Source organism: Acomys minous, assembly GCF_964271855.1.
Source record: "Acomys minous genome assembly, chromosome: 4".
NCBI classification, from domain to species: Eukaryota; Metazoa; Chordata; class Mammalia; order Rodentia; family Muridae; genus Acomys; species Acomys minous.
The window spans coordinates 20,651,907-20,665,999 of record NC_140486.1 but is presented as its reverse complement, the minus strand read 5'-3'; the positions used below and the strand labels follow the sequence as shown (position 1 = coordinate 20,665,999).

Genomic DNA, 14,093 nt, shown 5'->3' with positions numbered 1-14,093 from the left:
GTTTTACTCCTTTCTTATGAGAGATCCTGAAAAGCCAAGGCTGCAGGGTCCTGGCACAGATGGTGAGGTGGCTGGCAGATGGCACTTGTTCTTCCCTCAGCTGCCTTGACTCCATGAGTAACTGGCTTTGTTCTGTGCCACTCAAGGCACCACACACTAACATCATCAGTTCCTTGAGCTTTATGGTGTCTGGATCAAATTTGCTTTAAACTGTTCACCTGTGTATGTGGCAGGTTCTATGATGAGTCCTTCTCGAGCCATGGTCAGATGAACTACTTGGCACACAAAGAGCTGGGCCTGGTGGTGCCCACCTGTGCTCCTAGCACTTAGGGAGGTAGAGGCAGGAGAATCAGGAATTCAAGGCCAGCCTGGGCTACGTGAGGTCCTGTCTCAACAAACAGCCTTTCATTGCTGTCTCTCTAGGCTTTTCATCCTCCTGTGGCCTGCCTGCAGGAGCACCTCTTCCTCCCTCCCTCCATGCTCTGCACACATGGTGTGCCCCCCAGCCCCCTAGCTCTTTACAGATGCCTCTCTCAGCCTCTCCTAGCCCATCTCCGTTCCTTTGCGGCACTGCAGACCTATGAAAGTACTCCCCAGCAAGGATCCCAGAGCCACCACCCTTGCCTAGGATCCAGAGTAGGCAACAGCAGTTAAAGAACAGAACACCCGCCCACCCAACAAAGACCAGATATCTATACCAAGAAATATCTCAAATATGAATATCAAGACAGTGTGTCTCCTCCAGAAGCCAGTAACACCACTACAGCAGTCTGCAATAAGATTTAGCTGAAGCACAAGACAAGAACTTCAAAATAACTGGTCAAGGCCTTTTTTTTTTTTTTTGGTGTTTTTGAGACAGGGTTTCTCAAAACCTGGCTGGCCTCGAACTCACAGAGATCCACCTGCCTCTGCTTCCCTAGTGCTGGGATTAAAGGCGTGAGCCACCATGCCCGGCTATTCAAGGACTTTTAATGAGAATATGAATAAAGTCTAAATGAAGACCATGAAAACAATTGAATCAAATAATGAAACATTTCAAGATATGAAAGTATAATCATTAAAATAGAATCATTAAAGAAACCCAAACTGGAGAGATGTCAGAGGTTAAGAACACTGACTACTCTTCCAAAGGTCCTGAGTTCAATTCCCAGCAATTACATGGTGCCTCAAAAGCATCTGTAATGAGATCCAGTGCCCTCTTCTGGCATGCAGGCATACATTCAGACAAAACACTGTGTATTTAATAATTAATAAATAAATCTTTAAAAAAAAAGAAAGAAACCCAAACTGAGATAAAACTGGAAATGAAAAACTTAGAAGATCAAACAAAAACCGTGGGAAAGCTTCACCAAAAGATTAGAAGACATGAAAGAGAAAAATCTTAAGTGTTGAAGATAAAGGGCTGGATGGTGGTGGCACATCTCTTGGGAGGCAGAGGTAGGCACATCCCTGTGAGTTTGAGGCCAGTCTGGTCTACAAAGTGAGTCCCAGGACAGCCAGGGCTACACATAGAAACACTGTCTCAAAGAAAGGAAGGAAGGAAAGAAGGAATGAAAAGGAAGAAAAAGGATAGTTTAAACCAAAAAGAAAAAAAAGAAAACCCCTTTAGCCAGGTGTGGGAGCGCATGCCTTTAATACCAGCACTCAGGAGGCAGAGGCAGGTGGATTGCTTTGAGTTCCAGGCCAACCTGGTCTACAAAGCGAGTCTAGGACAGCCAAGGCTACACAGAGAAACCCTGAGGGGAGCAGGGGGAAGAGAGAAAGAAAAGAAAAAGGATAGTTGCTCACACCTTTAATCCCAGCACTTGGGAGGCAGAGGCAGGAGGATTTCTGTGAGTTTGAGGCCAGCCTGGTCTACAAAGGGAATCCAGGACAGCCAAGGCTACACAGAGAAACCCTGTCTCAAAAACCAAAAATCAAAAACAAAAGGATAGTTCAGTGTGGTGGTCTGACTAGGTATGGCCCTCATAGGTTCATGTTTTTAAATGCTTGGGCCCTAAGAAGTGGAATCATAGGAGTGTGGCCTTGTTAGAGTAGATGAGGTCTTGTTGGAGGAAGGAGGTCACTGGGGAGGCAAGCTTTGAGGTCTTGGAAGCCCAAGGGGGGGAAAAAACCAAAGGATGGAAAATGTCCCGAATCTAAAGGAGATGCTTATTAAGATACAAGAAGCCTACAGAACACCAAATAGGACCAGAGAAGAAATTCTCCATGATACACAATAATCATAACACTAAATGTACAGGACAGGAAATAATATTAAGGGGCTGGAGAGATGGCTTAACAGTTGAAAGCACTGATTGCTCTTCCAGAGGATCCAGGTTCAAGTCCCAGCACCTACAATGGCAGCTCACAACTGTAACTCCAGAATCCAATATCCTGACACAGACATACAGTCAAAACACCAATTAAAAAAGAGAAAGAAAGAATATTAAAAGGTACAAAAGGAAAAGGCCAAGTAACATATAAAGGTAAGTCCATTAGAGTAACACCCGAGGGGCCAGGCAGCAGTGGGGCATGCTCTAATCCCAGCACTTCAGCTCTGTGTGAGTTCTAGGCTAGCTTGGTCTACAAATTGAGTCCAGGGATACAAAGAGAAACCTTGTCTTTATTATAATAATAATAATAATAATAATAATAATAATAATAATAATAATAATAATAACAACAACAAAAAAAAAAAAAAAAAAAGGAGAAAGAAAACAGGATCCATCTTTCTGCTGCATCTAAGAAACAAACACACCTCACCATCAAGGGCAGATTTCACCTCAGGATAAAAGGATAGAAAAGGCTACTCCAAGTACAGGACCTGAGAAGCCATTTTAGTACCAGGTAAAATAGACTTTAAACCAAAATTAATCAGAAGAGATAGGAAGGACACTACATACTCACCAGACAAAAAAATCCACCAAGAGGATATTGCAATTCTAAACATTTATGCACTAAATACAAGGGCACCCAAGTTCACACTTTTCCAAAGGGCATGGCAGCACTCGTCATGATACCTGGGGCCTCCTCCTGCTGACTGATGCACTCTCTCTCTCTCCCTCTTTCTCCTGGTAAGATGGCAGATGGGTGAAAAGCAAGTGGATGCATACGGTTATGGGAAGCCAAGGACCAAGGCTGCTGCACCACAGGGCCAACCTGCACAGGCTTTTAAACTTACGATCTTCCTGACTCCACTTCCTAAATGTCGGGATCTCAAACGTGTTCCACCATACCTGCAATTACCTTTCTTTTCTTTAGTCACATTGCTTTGTACAGCAGTCACTGATGGTAGAACTGGTTTGTTTTGTTTTGTTTTTTTAAATCTAGTCCTTGGGAACTGTATTTCTAAAGTGTTTTGTTTTTGTTTTTTTGAGTCAAACAGCTAGGTTTCTCCCTGGGCCTGGAACTCACTCTGTAGCCCAGGCTGGCCTCGAACTCATAGATCCGCCTGCCTCTGCCTCCAGAGTGCTGGGATTACAGGCGTGCGCCACCGTGCCTGGTTCATGCCCAGCTGTAAAGTACTTTTAAATGCTGCAAGTACCTTGTTTTTACAACCTGAGTGCTTTCTAACAGCTTGTTGGTTCCTGGAAGACATCACCTTTTAACAATAGAAACTTAATACAGAAAATATGATGAAAGCCAGTTTATTTCCCTCTACATAAATTTTAAAATAAAATACCTTGAAGCTGGAGACATGGCTCAGCAGTTAAGAGCACTGGCTGCTCTTCCAGATGCCCCTGATTCAATTCCCAGCACCCACATGGCAGCTGACAACTGTCTGGTCTGTTACTCAAATTCCAGTGGATCTGATTCTTTCACACAGGCATATGTGTATGCCAAACACCAAATGTACTTAAAAATAAATATTTTTTTTAAAAAGCCTTAAAAAAGAAAGAAAGAAAGAAAGAAAGAAAGAAAGGAAGGAAGGAAGACAGACAGACAAGCGCTCACTGTGTAGACCAGGCTGGCCCTGAAATCACAGAGATTTTCCACCTCTGCCTCTGGAATGCTGGGATTAATGGTGTACGCCATCACACCTGGCTAGCATCAATACTCTAGGGAACACACTTAGCACTACTTTGTCACACATGTGAGAAGCCAGGTCAGTGCCCAGTCAGTGGGACACATTTCTTCATGGTCCTTCAATGTGCCGAATTTTCTGTTTTATTTTAACAAATAGTGATGTAATTTAAAACTTTCATGTTTCCTACATTCACCTAAGGTTCAGTCCTCTAGTAGTATAGTTAGAAAACAAAAGCCTTACAGATTTCATAATGTGAGTCTATGGTCCTAGCCACACATCTCTTCAACACAGATCATTTTTAGGATTACTGCCTAACAACTTTCTGGTTTAATTTTAAAGGGCTGAGACTTGAAATCAAGTAATTAAGGTCATTAAGTCAATGTACAAATCAATTATTTAATTTTTACTTGTCTTGGGAAAATTAATTCGCACTGCTAATGACAGAATGCCTTTCAAATATTAATGAATGTGCTACAATATTTACAAGCATTCTTACATACTCTTACCTCACAGGCAATGGGACCGACAGCTGGTGCTCACAGAGGAGGGGTCAGGAGCAACATCCGATGCACCAGGAGACGCATTAGTCTCTGAAGGAAAGAGCAGCACAGCAGGGAGCAGGACAGAGGGGCCCTGCACAAGGAGGCTTCTGGGGAAACAGGCACTCTGACTTCTGTAGAGCAGCAGCTGCCCAGCCCTGGAGCCCCAGCCCCTGGTACCCTAACTCAGTGCTGGGGGAGGGAGCCCATCTTGTGGACAAAGTGGAGTTAAACCCACACACATCTATCTTGGTGTCTCCCAAACAATCCTAATTTTGTTTCTACGATTTCTATCTTGTCATGTACCATTTCTTTCCACTACTTCCTGCAGGTTGTTTACTGGGCATGGGATACACTTGAACTCTTAACACACTTGACAAAACCCACTTATGTGCTAGAAGATGTACATCCTGCCGCTCCGGCAAAAGTGGTCGTGATGCCAAATTGCTGTGCACAGTACTACAAGCCTGAAGGAATGAGGTCAAATCCATGAGATTTACTAGGTCGTTGGCTTGTGAATGTGCATGAAATTTTCACTTGGGCTGGTGGTGGCTGCTCAGGGTCTTACGTAGGAAGTCAAGCAGTACTTCAGCCACCATTTTCCAGAAGCACGTGACCTAATATGCATGCTTAGAAGCCTACACAGGTGCCAGCCATTCCTTCTTCCTTGCTTCCTTCAAGCAGGTCACTTTAGAGCGTCTGCTGGGGCCACAGCCGTGGGTGGGTCCCACGTGACTGCAGTGCAGAGTTCAGGTGGTCTCAGGAAGAACTGTATAAATGGGACTCACACGCTGCGATGTTTACAGCTCTTAAACAGTCTTACAAACAGCTGGAATGTAAGGGGTTTTTGTTTTTTGTCCACTTCTACATGCAGTACAGAGGAACTACTAACATGCATTACTTTAGTCAATTGGTAAAGTTTATTTCGTCAGTATAAGTAACTTAAAGCCATTTACTAAACTATAAATTTCAATGCATTAGAAATGACTACTGGAGCATTTCTGAGGTGTCACTGTCAATTTGATGTGGAAATGTTACTGTATCTTGATGTTGGTATGAAATGCAACTGTCATGCCTTTTATTAAATGGAGCTGTCATTAGTGGTGACTATGAGGGTGGTTTTTATAGCTTTCAGAAATCACTGTGCATGTGAGTTAACTGATTTTCCAAACATTAGTGGCATTATTTTGTTGACTTATTTCTAAGCACATGGAAATGAGGGTCAGGCCATGGTAGGTGTCACAGGAGCTGAGGAAATTTCAGGTACACAGCGCTACCTGTCAATCGCCCTTCATCAGAAATTCAGTAACATTAACAAGACAACTAGTGCAAAAAGCATCCAGAAAGTATGCACAGCAGCAGGTTAATTTTCTTGAAATTTTAAAACAGCCAGGATTTTTCTTTTAAAATTCATTTATAAAAATAAACTTGAGACTCAGGTACCAAACTGTGGTTAATTTAGTCACGATGGCCATACTATAAAGTTATGGAAAATGTAGCTGAAAATGTATGAGATGTAGCGCCTTTCTGCTGGTACCCTCTGTTGTCACAGCCTGTCACAGTTAACCAAAACACACTTAGCTACTTGACAAAATTTTAGTCTTCCTTTTCCCTCAAACTTCCAAAAAATTTTAATTCCTTGACATGTATTATAAAACTATTTAAAACCATAATACATTCACAATAGGGAATGAAGGCCTGTTAGCAGCTCAGGAAACACTGAGGCATGGGCCAGGCAGACCCTGCAGCTCAGAGGAGTGGCCGTCCATGCGGTGTACGGCTTGCTTGGATGCTCTGAATTCTCAGCAAGGCCGTCTAGATTTGTGCTGTGAGACCAGAGCCAACCTGGCCCACCCCGGGGAGCCAGTGTGTGGCAGGGCTTTGGACCATTATGTGCATGAGATAGGAACACTGTCCAGTGGAATGCCAATATGACTTACCGCTTAGAACTGTGCTAACATCAACACTCTGTCAGACTGACTTCACACAAAGGGAGCTTTTTGCCTTAGTCAGGAAATTATCTGAAGAACATCGAGGAACCAAACTAAGGGAGTTTCTGGCTTCCCTATCCACATACCCAAAATCAAGTTTTAGGCTTTCTGAGTGCAAATGAGCAAGCGGCTGACCTGCCTCGCACCGTCAGCCGCTATGAGCACAGCCTTGAGTGTGCACGGGGTGTGCAGCACAAGCCTGGCCTGCTGCGGATGGAGCCTGTTCAGTCATAGCCCTGGGAAAGGGGCCCTGCTGCACTGCGACCGCCTCTGGACACAACAGCAACGGGAAGGCACAGGGCTCAGATCTCATTGATAGTCCTTTCTGAAGGGCAGTACTCCGAGGGGCCCGCAGAGGACATGTAGAAAGACTGTGTCTTCCTTTTCAACCGGGCTCTTTTGTTGGCCAACACCAGGCTGCGCCGGCTTGAGCTGATGATTTCTGAAATGAACTTTTTGCAGTCCACACACACCTCCATCGTGCTCCAGTCCTCCATGAACTCTTTGGGAAACTGGAGTTCTTCATCTGATTTGTCCACAGACTTTGATTTTGAGGAAAACCTGAGTGGGGAGTGGGGGAGACAAAATATTTAGTTTTCTTTCTCTTTCTCTTCTTTGTTTGTTGTTTCTTTGAGACAGAGTTTCTCTGTATAATAGCCCTAGCTGTCCTGAACTTGCTTTGCACACCAGGCTGGCCTCAAACTCACAGAGATTTTCCTGCCTCTGCTTCCTGCGTGCTGGGATTAAAGGCATGCGCCACCATGACCAACCATATTTAGTATTCTTAATAGTCCAACTGCAATATTAAGAATAGGTAAGGGAAAAAAATCTCAAAAGAGCTGCAAAAGCATTACAGAAGGGGTAGATGAAGATCATGTCATATCCGAGAAGGAATTTCTTATTACAGATAGGGTTAAAACAACCTTCTTAGAAATCAAGTACATGTCTTATTAAGAAGCAATAGTAGGGGCTGGAGAGGTGGCTCAGAGGTTAAGAGCACTGTCTGTTCTTCCAAAGGTCCTGAGTTCAATTCCTAGCAACCACATGGTGGCTCACAACCATCTATAAGAGATCTGATGCTCTCTCCTGGCCTGTAGGCATACATGCAGGCAGAATACTGTATAATAAATAAATCTTTAAAAAAAAGAGGGAGGAGGAGGAGGAGGAAGAAGAAGAAGAACAAGAAGAAGAGGAAATTAATAATACCAGCTGAGCATGATGGCATATGCCTTTAATTCCAGTACTTGGGAAGCAGAGGCAGGCAGATCTCTGAGTTTGAGGCCAGCCTGGTCTACAGAGTGAGTTCCAGGACAGCCAGAGCTACACAGAGAAGCAAACAAACAGAGGTGGAGGAGAAAAGAGGCCAAGGCAACACAGAGCAACCATTTCAAACAAAACAAAAAAGAAAGAGGGAAAGAAGCAAGAAGGAAGAAGATGAAAGGAGTAAGAAACATAATAATATTGTGGGCTGGGGTGGGGAGGCCTAGGAGTGACGGCACAGAGGCTAAGAGCACTGGTTCTTCTTGCAGAAGAGACCTGGATCTGACTCCCACACGGCATCTCACAACCATCTAAAACTCTAGACCCATGGGATCTGAAGCCCTCTTCTGGGCTCCACAGAAACCAGGTATGCAAGTAGTGACGAACTTACATGCAAATAAAACACCCATATGCATAAATAATAAAAGTAATGGAAAACAAAAGTAGTAATACTGAAGCTGAGAGCTGGCTCAGCAGGTAAACACTCTTGCTGTGCCAATGTGAAGACAGAGTGTTGATACCCAGCACCCATTAAAACCCAAGTAGGTATGGTGGGTTGCCTGTGTTCCCAGTACTCAGCAGGCAGCCAGGGTACCCTGCAGCAAGTGCCAGCTAAGAGGGAGCTCTCAAGTTCAGACCTGGTCTCAATTAAGGGATGGAGAGTGATTGAGGAAGACAGTAAACATCAGCTTAACATTTATATGCCCACACACATGCAAACACACACATAACACTCAAAACCAAAACAAAGCCAACAGCAAAAACCAATACTGTGGCTGCGTGGCTGCGTGGCTACTCAATGGAAGAACACTTGCCTAGCATGTGAAGGCCCTGGGTTCAACCCCTGCACACAACAATCAACCAAACAAGAAGCAAAAATAATGAGATCACTGGAAATTCTCATCTCCTGTGGAATTTTTGGAAAAGAGGGTGTCCAGGTATTTTCTCGATCACCATACACCACAGACTGTGGTTTTGAACACCTAAATGAAATGCAAATATGCATTGCTAACATTCTGTTGATGATTCAGAAGGGCTTCCAGGTCTTTTTCCAAGGCCCCGTGCCCTGTTTAGAAGACGATAGGTCAGACTACAGGAATTTAAGGGAACTTACATGTCTTATCCTGAAAAACACTTTTTCACTGCTTTTCTTCTTTTCTTTTTTAAAAAAGATTTATTTACTTTTTTATGTATATGAGTACTCTATCTGCATGTACACCTGCATGCCAGAAGAAGGCATCAGATCCCTTTACATGAGCCACCATGTCATAAGCCACCATGCTGGGAATTGAACTCAGGACATCTGGAAGAGCAGACAGTGCTCTTATTTACTGAGCCATCTCTCTAGCTCCGACCCCACCCCATCACTTTTCTTGTATTCTCAAATATGTTCACTCCTCCACAAAAAATTCTGTTTCAGTGACTGGCTAGGTGGATTCAGAGAGATGAATTATAATCATGTTTTCAAGACTGTTTGAGGTAATCAAACTGGAGCTCCTCTAACTGAGCTACTATGTAACTAACTATTTCAAAAAGGAGAAAGCAAAAAGAAAGACACAGTAGCCATTCAAAGCCATCACTGAATAGAACAAGTGCCCTGAGCCACTGATGTCCTGTCCTGGGCTCATCCCTGTCCCTTCAGTGCTCGCCATGGGCAGCCATGTCTCAGGAGAACAAGTCAGCACCCAAGGCCTCATGGGCCCAGGTGATGCACTATGCGCAGGGCTTCCTAACCCCACAGTCCAGAGCCAGGATCTCTTGGCCCCGCCAGCATGTGGCCTGAATAGACGTTCCCTTTCTGTTAAGGACAATCCTGCTTTACCCTGTACTGAAGGCAACCGTTTGAGACTTAGGTCTTGGCATGAAGCTTTATCTCTGCCTTTACAATGGTAAAGCAACTCAAAGCTATAACACACATTAAAACACAGGCGTCAGCGGATTTTATCTTCAACTAGACAAGGAGGAAAGGAAGACTAGACTGGAAAAAAAAAAGGACAATTTTTGTTGTTGTTTTGTTTTGTTTTTGTTTTTCTGAGACAGGGGTTCTCTAGATAGCCTTGGCTGACCTGGACAAGCTTTGTAGACCAGGCTGGCCTTCTGTTGTTGTTTTTGTGGACAGGATCTCAGAAAACCTAGACTGCCCTCACTATGTATCTGAAGATGAACTGGAATTTATTTCATTACATTTATATTTTTATTTTATTTGTATAGGTGGCTTGCCTACACGTATGTGTGCAGTGCCTGTACAGGACACAACACAGCACCAAAACCCCTAGACCTAGAACTTCAGTTGTGAGGCCTCATGTGAGTGCTGGGCACTGAACTCTGGTCCTTTGCAAGAATAGCATGTGCTTAACCACTGAGCAATCTCTCTAGCCTCAGTGACTTTCTTTCTAATCTTCCTGTCTCCTTCTCCCAGCTGTTGGGATCATAGGCATGGCCCATCTAGCCTAAAAGTCAGTTTTAAAGATGGCTTTCAAAAGGCATAAAAGCCATTTCAAAGTCTAATTAAAGCTGTGTTAAGATATCTTTTAAGTAACTAGCCATTATCACCCAAAAAGGGAACTCTGACGATTTGTGCAAGACTGAAACTCTTAAAACCAATGAATCAACAACAGGCCCTGACCCAAACCCTAGCCCTGGCACGAGTGCCCCATGCCCAAGCGCTCTCTCATCCGAGGATGCTCTTCAAGATTCAGGTCCCTCTCACCTGGCGATACCTCGAAGGGGCCGATGGTGACTAGTGGACGGTTTTTCTGACCTGGAACAACTTTCTCCCCTTTGCAAGGCAGAAGGTCCCAGGGAGAAGATCGGCAGAGTGGAATATGGCTTGGAGGGCAGCCGCATCTGTTACCCCAAAGGAGAATGAAAATGAGTCCCAGGCTGTGCGGAAGCAGTAAATGAACACACGGGACACTTCACTGGGTCAAGCTTACCTTTTTGCAACACTGTGAGCACACGGGCCTGTGTACAAAACAAAAAGCGTTACTTAGTGGGACACAGTGTAAGCACAGCCAGGACTGCAGAGCTCTGACCTTCTTCAACCAACTGCAAACATTATCCTTCTGTCAGAATGGAGTCATACAAGTGTAGACTGCCAAAGAGACCATCTGTGTGTAACATTTAACTACTACACTGTCTCTTAAAAGGAGGAGTAGAGCTGGGGGTGGTGGCACACAACTTTAATCCCTGCACTAGTGAGGCAAACTTCGTGAGTTCAAGGCCAGCCTGGTCTACAAAGCGAGTCCAGGACAACCAAGGCTACACAGAGAAACCCTGCCTCAAAAAAACAAAACAAAACAAAAGCAACAGGATCAGCAGAGCACGGTGGCTCGTGCCTGTAATCCCAGTGCTTGGGAAGCTAAGGAAGACTGCTGAGAGTTTGAGGCCAACTTCAGCTTCACAGTGAGTTCCAACTTACACTACACTATTGCTTCATCTAAAAAACAAATGCACACAAGGAGGGGATGTATGGAGAGATGGCTCAGCAGTTAGGACTGCTTCCTATTCTTCCAAAGGTCCTGAGTTCAGTTCCCTGCAGCCACATTAAGAGGCTCCCAATGAACTGTAACATGTAATCCTTGCCTTCTGGCCTCTGTGACACCTGCACTCACGGGGGGTCCCTCACAGAGATACACACATACATGCACATATGTAAGAATAATAGGAAGAAATCTTTATTATTTTTGTTTGGAGACAATATTATTATGTAGACCTGGCTGTACTGAACTTACTGTGTACACCAGGCTAGCCTTGAACTCACAGAGCACTTCTTATTTCTGCCTCTTGAGTGCTGGGATTAAAGACCTATGCCACCACAACACCACTTAACAATTAATCTTTGTTTTGTTTATTTGGTTTGGTTTTTTGTTTTCTCTGTGTAACAAGCCCTGGCTATCCTGGACTTGCTTTGTAGGCCAGGCTGCCCTCAAACTCACAGAGATTTGCCTGCCTCTGCCTCTGAGTGCTAGGATTAAAGGTGTGCACCGCCATGCCCAGCCCCCTAAAAATTAATCTTAAAACAATACCAGTAACTATAAACAAACAAACAAAAAAACCCAGACAAATAAAAAGGATTATTTCCATGTGAAATTTTAGCAGTGTATCCAGGGATCATATGACAACCATGGTTTCTTTCTGTTTTTGTACTGCTCAAGGATGACAGAGTCTGTTTGCTTATGTGAAAAAACCAAATCAGGCATGGTGGTATACGCCTGCAATTACAGCATTTAGGAGCAGAGGCAGGAGGATGGGAGCTGAAGAGCACCCGTGGCTGTGTAATGAGTTCAAGGCCAGCAGCCACATGAAACCTCCTCCCAACAACAGCAATAACAAAGAAAAGAAGGAAGAAGTAGCACGCAGAGTAACCTTTTCCGGGTTCCTAACTGTTGAGCTCACTCTGGAAGACACTGCTGCGCCGCGCAAATAAGGAGGGTACACAGCAAAGGCACAGAACAACGGGCACTTCCACTAACGCCTCCCCGAGAGGCAGGTGATGGAGTGAGAGGGTTAGGCGGCCTCCCTCCGTGGCTGTCGGGGCTCCCCAGGACGAAAGCCTTACCTCTTACAGAACTGGCAGGTGTAAGACCAGGTGAAGAAGGAGAACCTCCGCGTGCGGCAACAGAAGCAGAGCTGAAAAATACAAAGTTACAAGGAGAAGTGGGGACAACGCTTCCTGGCTCCTGGGCTGGATCTACTTCCTGGTCATGTAGGGGACCTTCCAGGTACGTTTGCAGCAGGAAAAGGACGAGAACCCAGAAAGCCTGGCTTTATGCTTAGCTCTGACACCTAGAGCCCTGTTTTGTGTTTAATGGCAGTTCTTCAAAAGTAACAAATGGTCATTGCGCTCAAGCAGCCCATGGTCACAGGATTAATTCTGAGGTAACTCCTGTTTCTCAGGTGTACTTTCTCTGCTGGTCCTTTAAAAGTCCAGTCAAGTGCACGTGGCTTTAGGAAGACATGCTATTATTTTTTAGGCTGAGTTTTAACCCCTTCCACTAATTTCACCAAGAGAAAAAACAACAATCCCCTCTTGTGAATGAGAAACAGGCATCGGCCTAGAATATCAATACCTGACCTCTTCAGACACCCTGAAGTGCTGTCGCACCTGGCTAGCCACAGCCTCTGAGGAGATGGCAGCTGGGACTGGCTGTTCTTGTACAGTTCAATCAACTTTAAACAGTTCTACCTTTCCTTTCTTCAGGGCGGTGTAGACGTCCTTATACTGTTGGTACTTTTCCAGCTCTGCTTTCACCAGGACCTGACGAATGTGCATCACTTCCTCCACAGTGAGAGCGAGGCATTCCACTGGGTAGCAGAATTCCTCCTGAAAGTCAAAGTGCCTCGTGAGTGAGGAGCGCCAGCCCTGCTCTCGACCTGCCGTGCTCCCTTCAGATGGGACAGCTGGTTAGTAGCTTCAGGGGACAGATTCCCATGATCACTGGGACAGAGCTGGCTCCCTCTGGGGACCACACACTCCTAATTGCACCACAGAAAACAGGACCGTGACTGATTAAAACGTTGCACTCTACTGAAATTTACAATAAGCCAGTGTTCCTCACACTTGGCCACGTATTTCTGCATTCAGCAGAGCTATGTATCCATGGTTGAAATATCGGGAAAACATTGTTATTCTAAACCAGTTTTGTGTCACAGATGATTATGCAAATGTGTTGTGAGTGACACTCCACTGGGAATGCAGCAAATCCACAAGTTTGGTCCTGTTTTCAAAACTGCAGGACTTGTTTGTGGTGCCCAGAAGAGCCAGGTGAAGGTGGTTAGTACTTGATACGATAAGCATTACTGAGTGATCAGTTACATCAGCACACTTTCAAAAATCCCTAAAGCCTTGAGTGGAACAGCAACAGGAAGTGGGAGCCCGGGCTGCTCACTCCCGAAGCCCATCTCTCCGCGCCCCAGGCCTTTTCAACAACTGCTGACTGCACAGTCAGCACAGACGGAGACAGAGCCTTCATGATAAATATTTATGTTGGCTTCTTATGTTAATGGCTTCCTTACAAACAGCTGTGAAAAATGTTGATGTAACTGATCCACTGAATAAGAGCCTCGAACCAGCCGTTCTCCATCCGGTGCTGTTGATTGGTGGATCTAAGAGAAAGACAGAACGGCCCTGTGCGCTCAGGCCCTGCCAGGCTTCAAGGGCCCATTGTGGTGTATAGACACTGAAACTCAATGTTCTCAGCACACACATTACTTTCACTCCCACACACCACAGCACTGCTCCCAGGCTTTCTGGAACCAAACAAGCCAAGTGAGAAAGCACATGACCACAAG

The 14,093-nt window shown here is 44.9% G+C and overlaps 1 protein-coding gene across 4 annotated transcripts in view; it reads right to left on the bottom strand.

Moving 5' to 3' along the window:
- Nucleotides 1-4,385: 4,385 nt before the first annotated feature.
- The window catches only part of SPIRE1 (spire type actin nucleation factor 1), a 115,909-nt gene continuing 106,201 nt past the window's right edge, over nt 4,386-14,093 (bottom strand). For all 4 annotated transcript variants that reach the window (XM_084780310.1, XM_084780312.1, XM_084780311.1 and 1 more), the window contains 5 exons: nt 12,988-13,125; nt 12,361-12,431; nt 10,736-10,763; nt 10,510-10,646; nt 4,386-7,100 (listed from right to left, as the gene is read on the bottom strand). In XM_084780310.1, the coding sequence (XP_084636436.1) occupies nt 6,842-7,100; nt 10,510-10,646; nt 10,736-10,763; nt 12,361-12,431; nt 12,988-13,125 (633 nt within the window). In that variant the 3' untranslated portion in view covers nt 4,386-6,841. The remainder of the gene's footprint in view (nt 7,101-10,509; nt 10,647-10,735; nt 10,764-12,360; nt 12,432-12,987; nt 13,126-14,093) is intronic.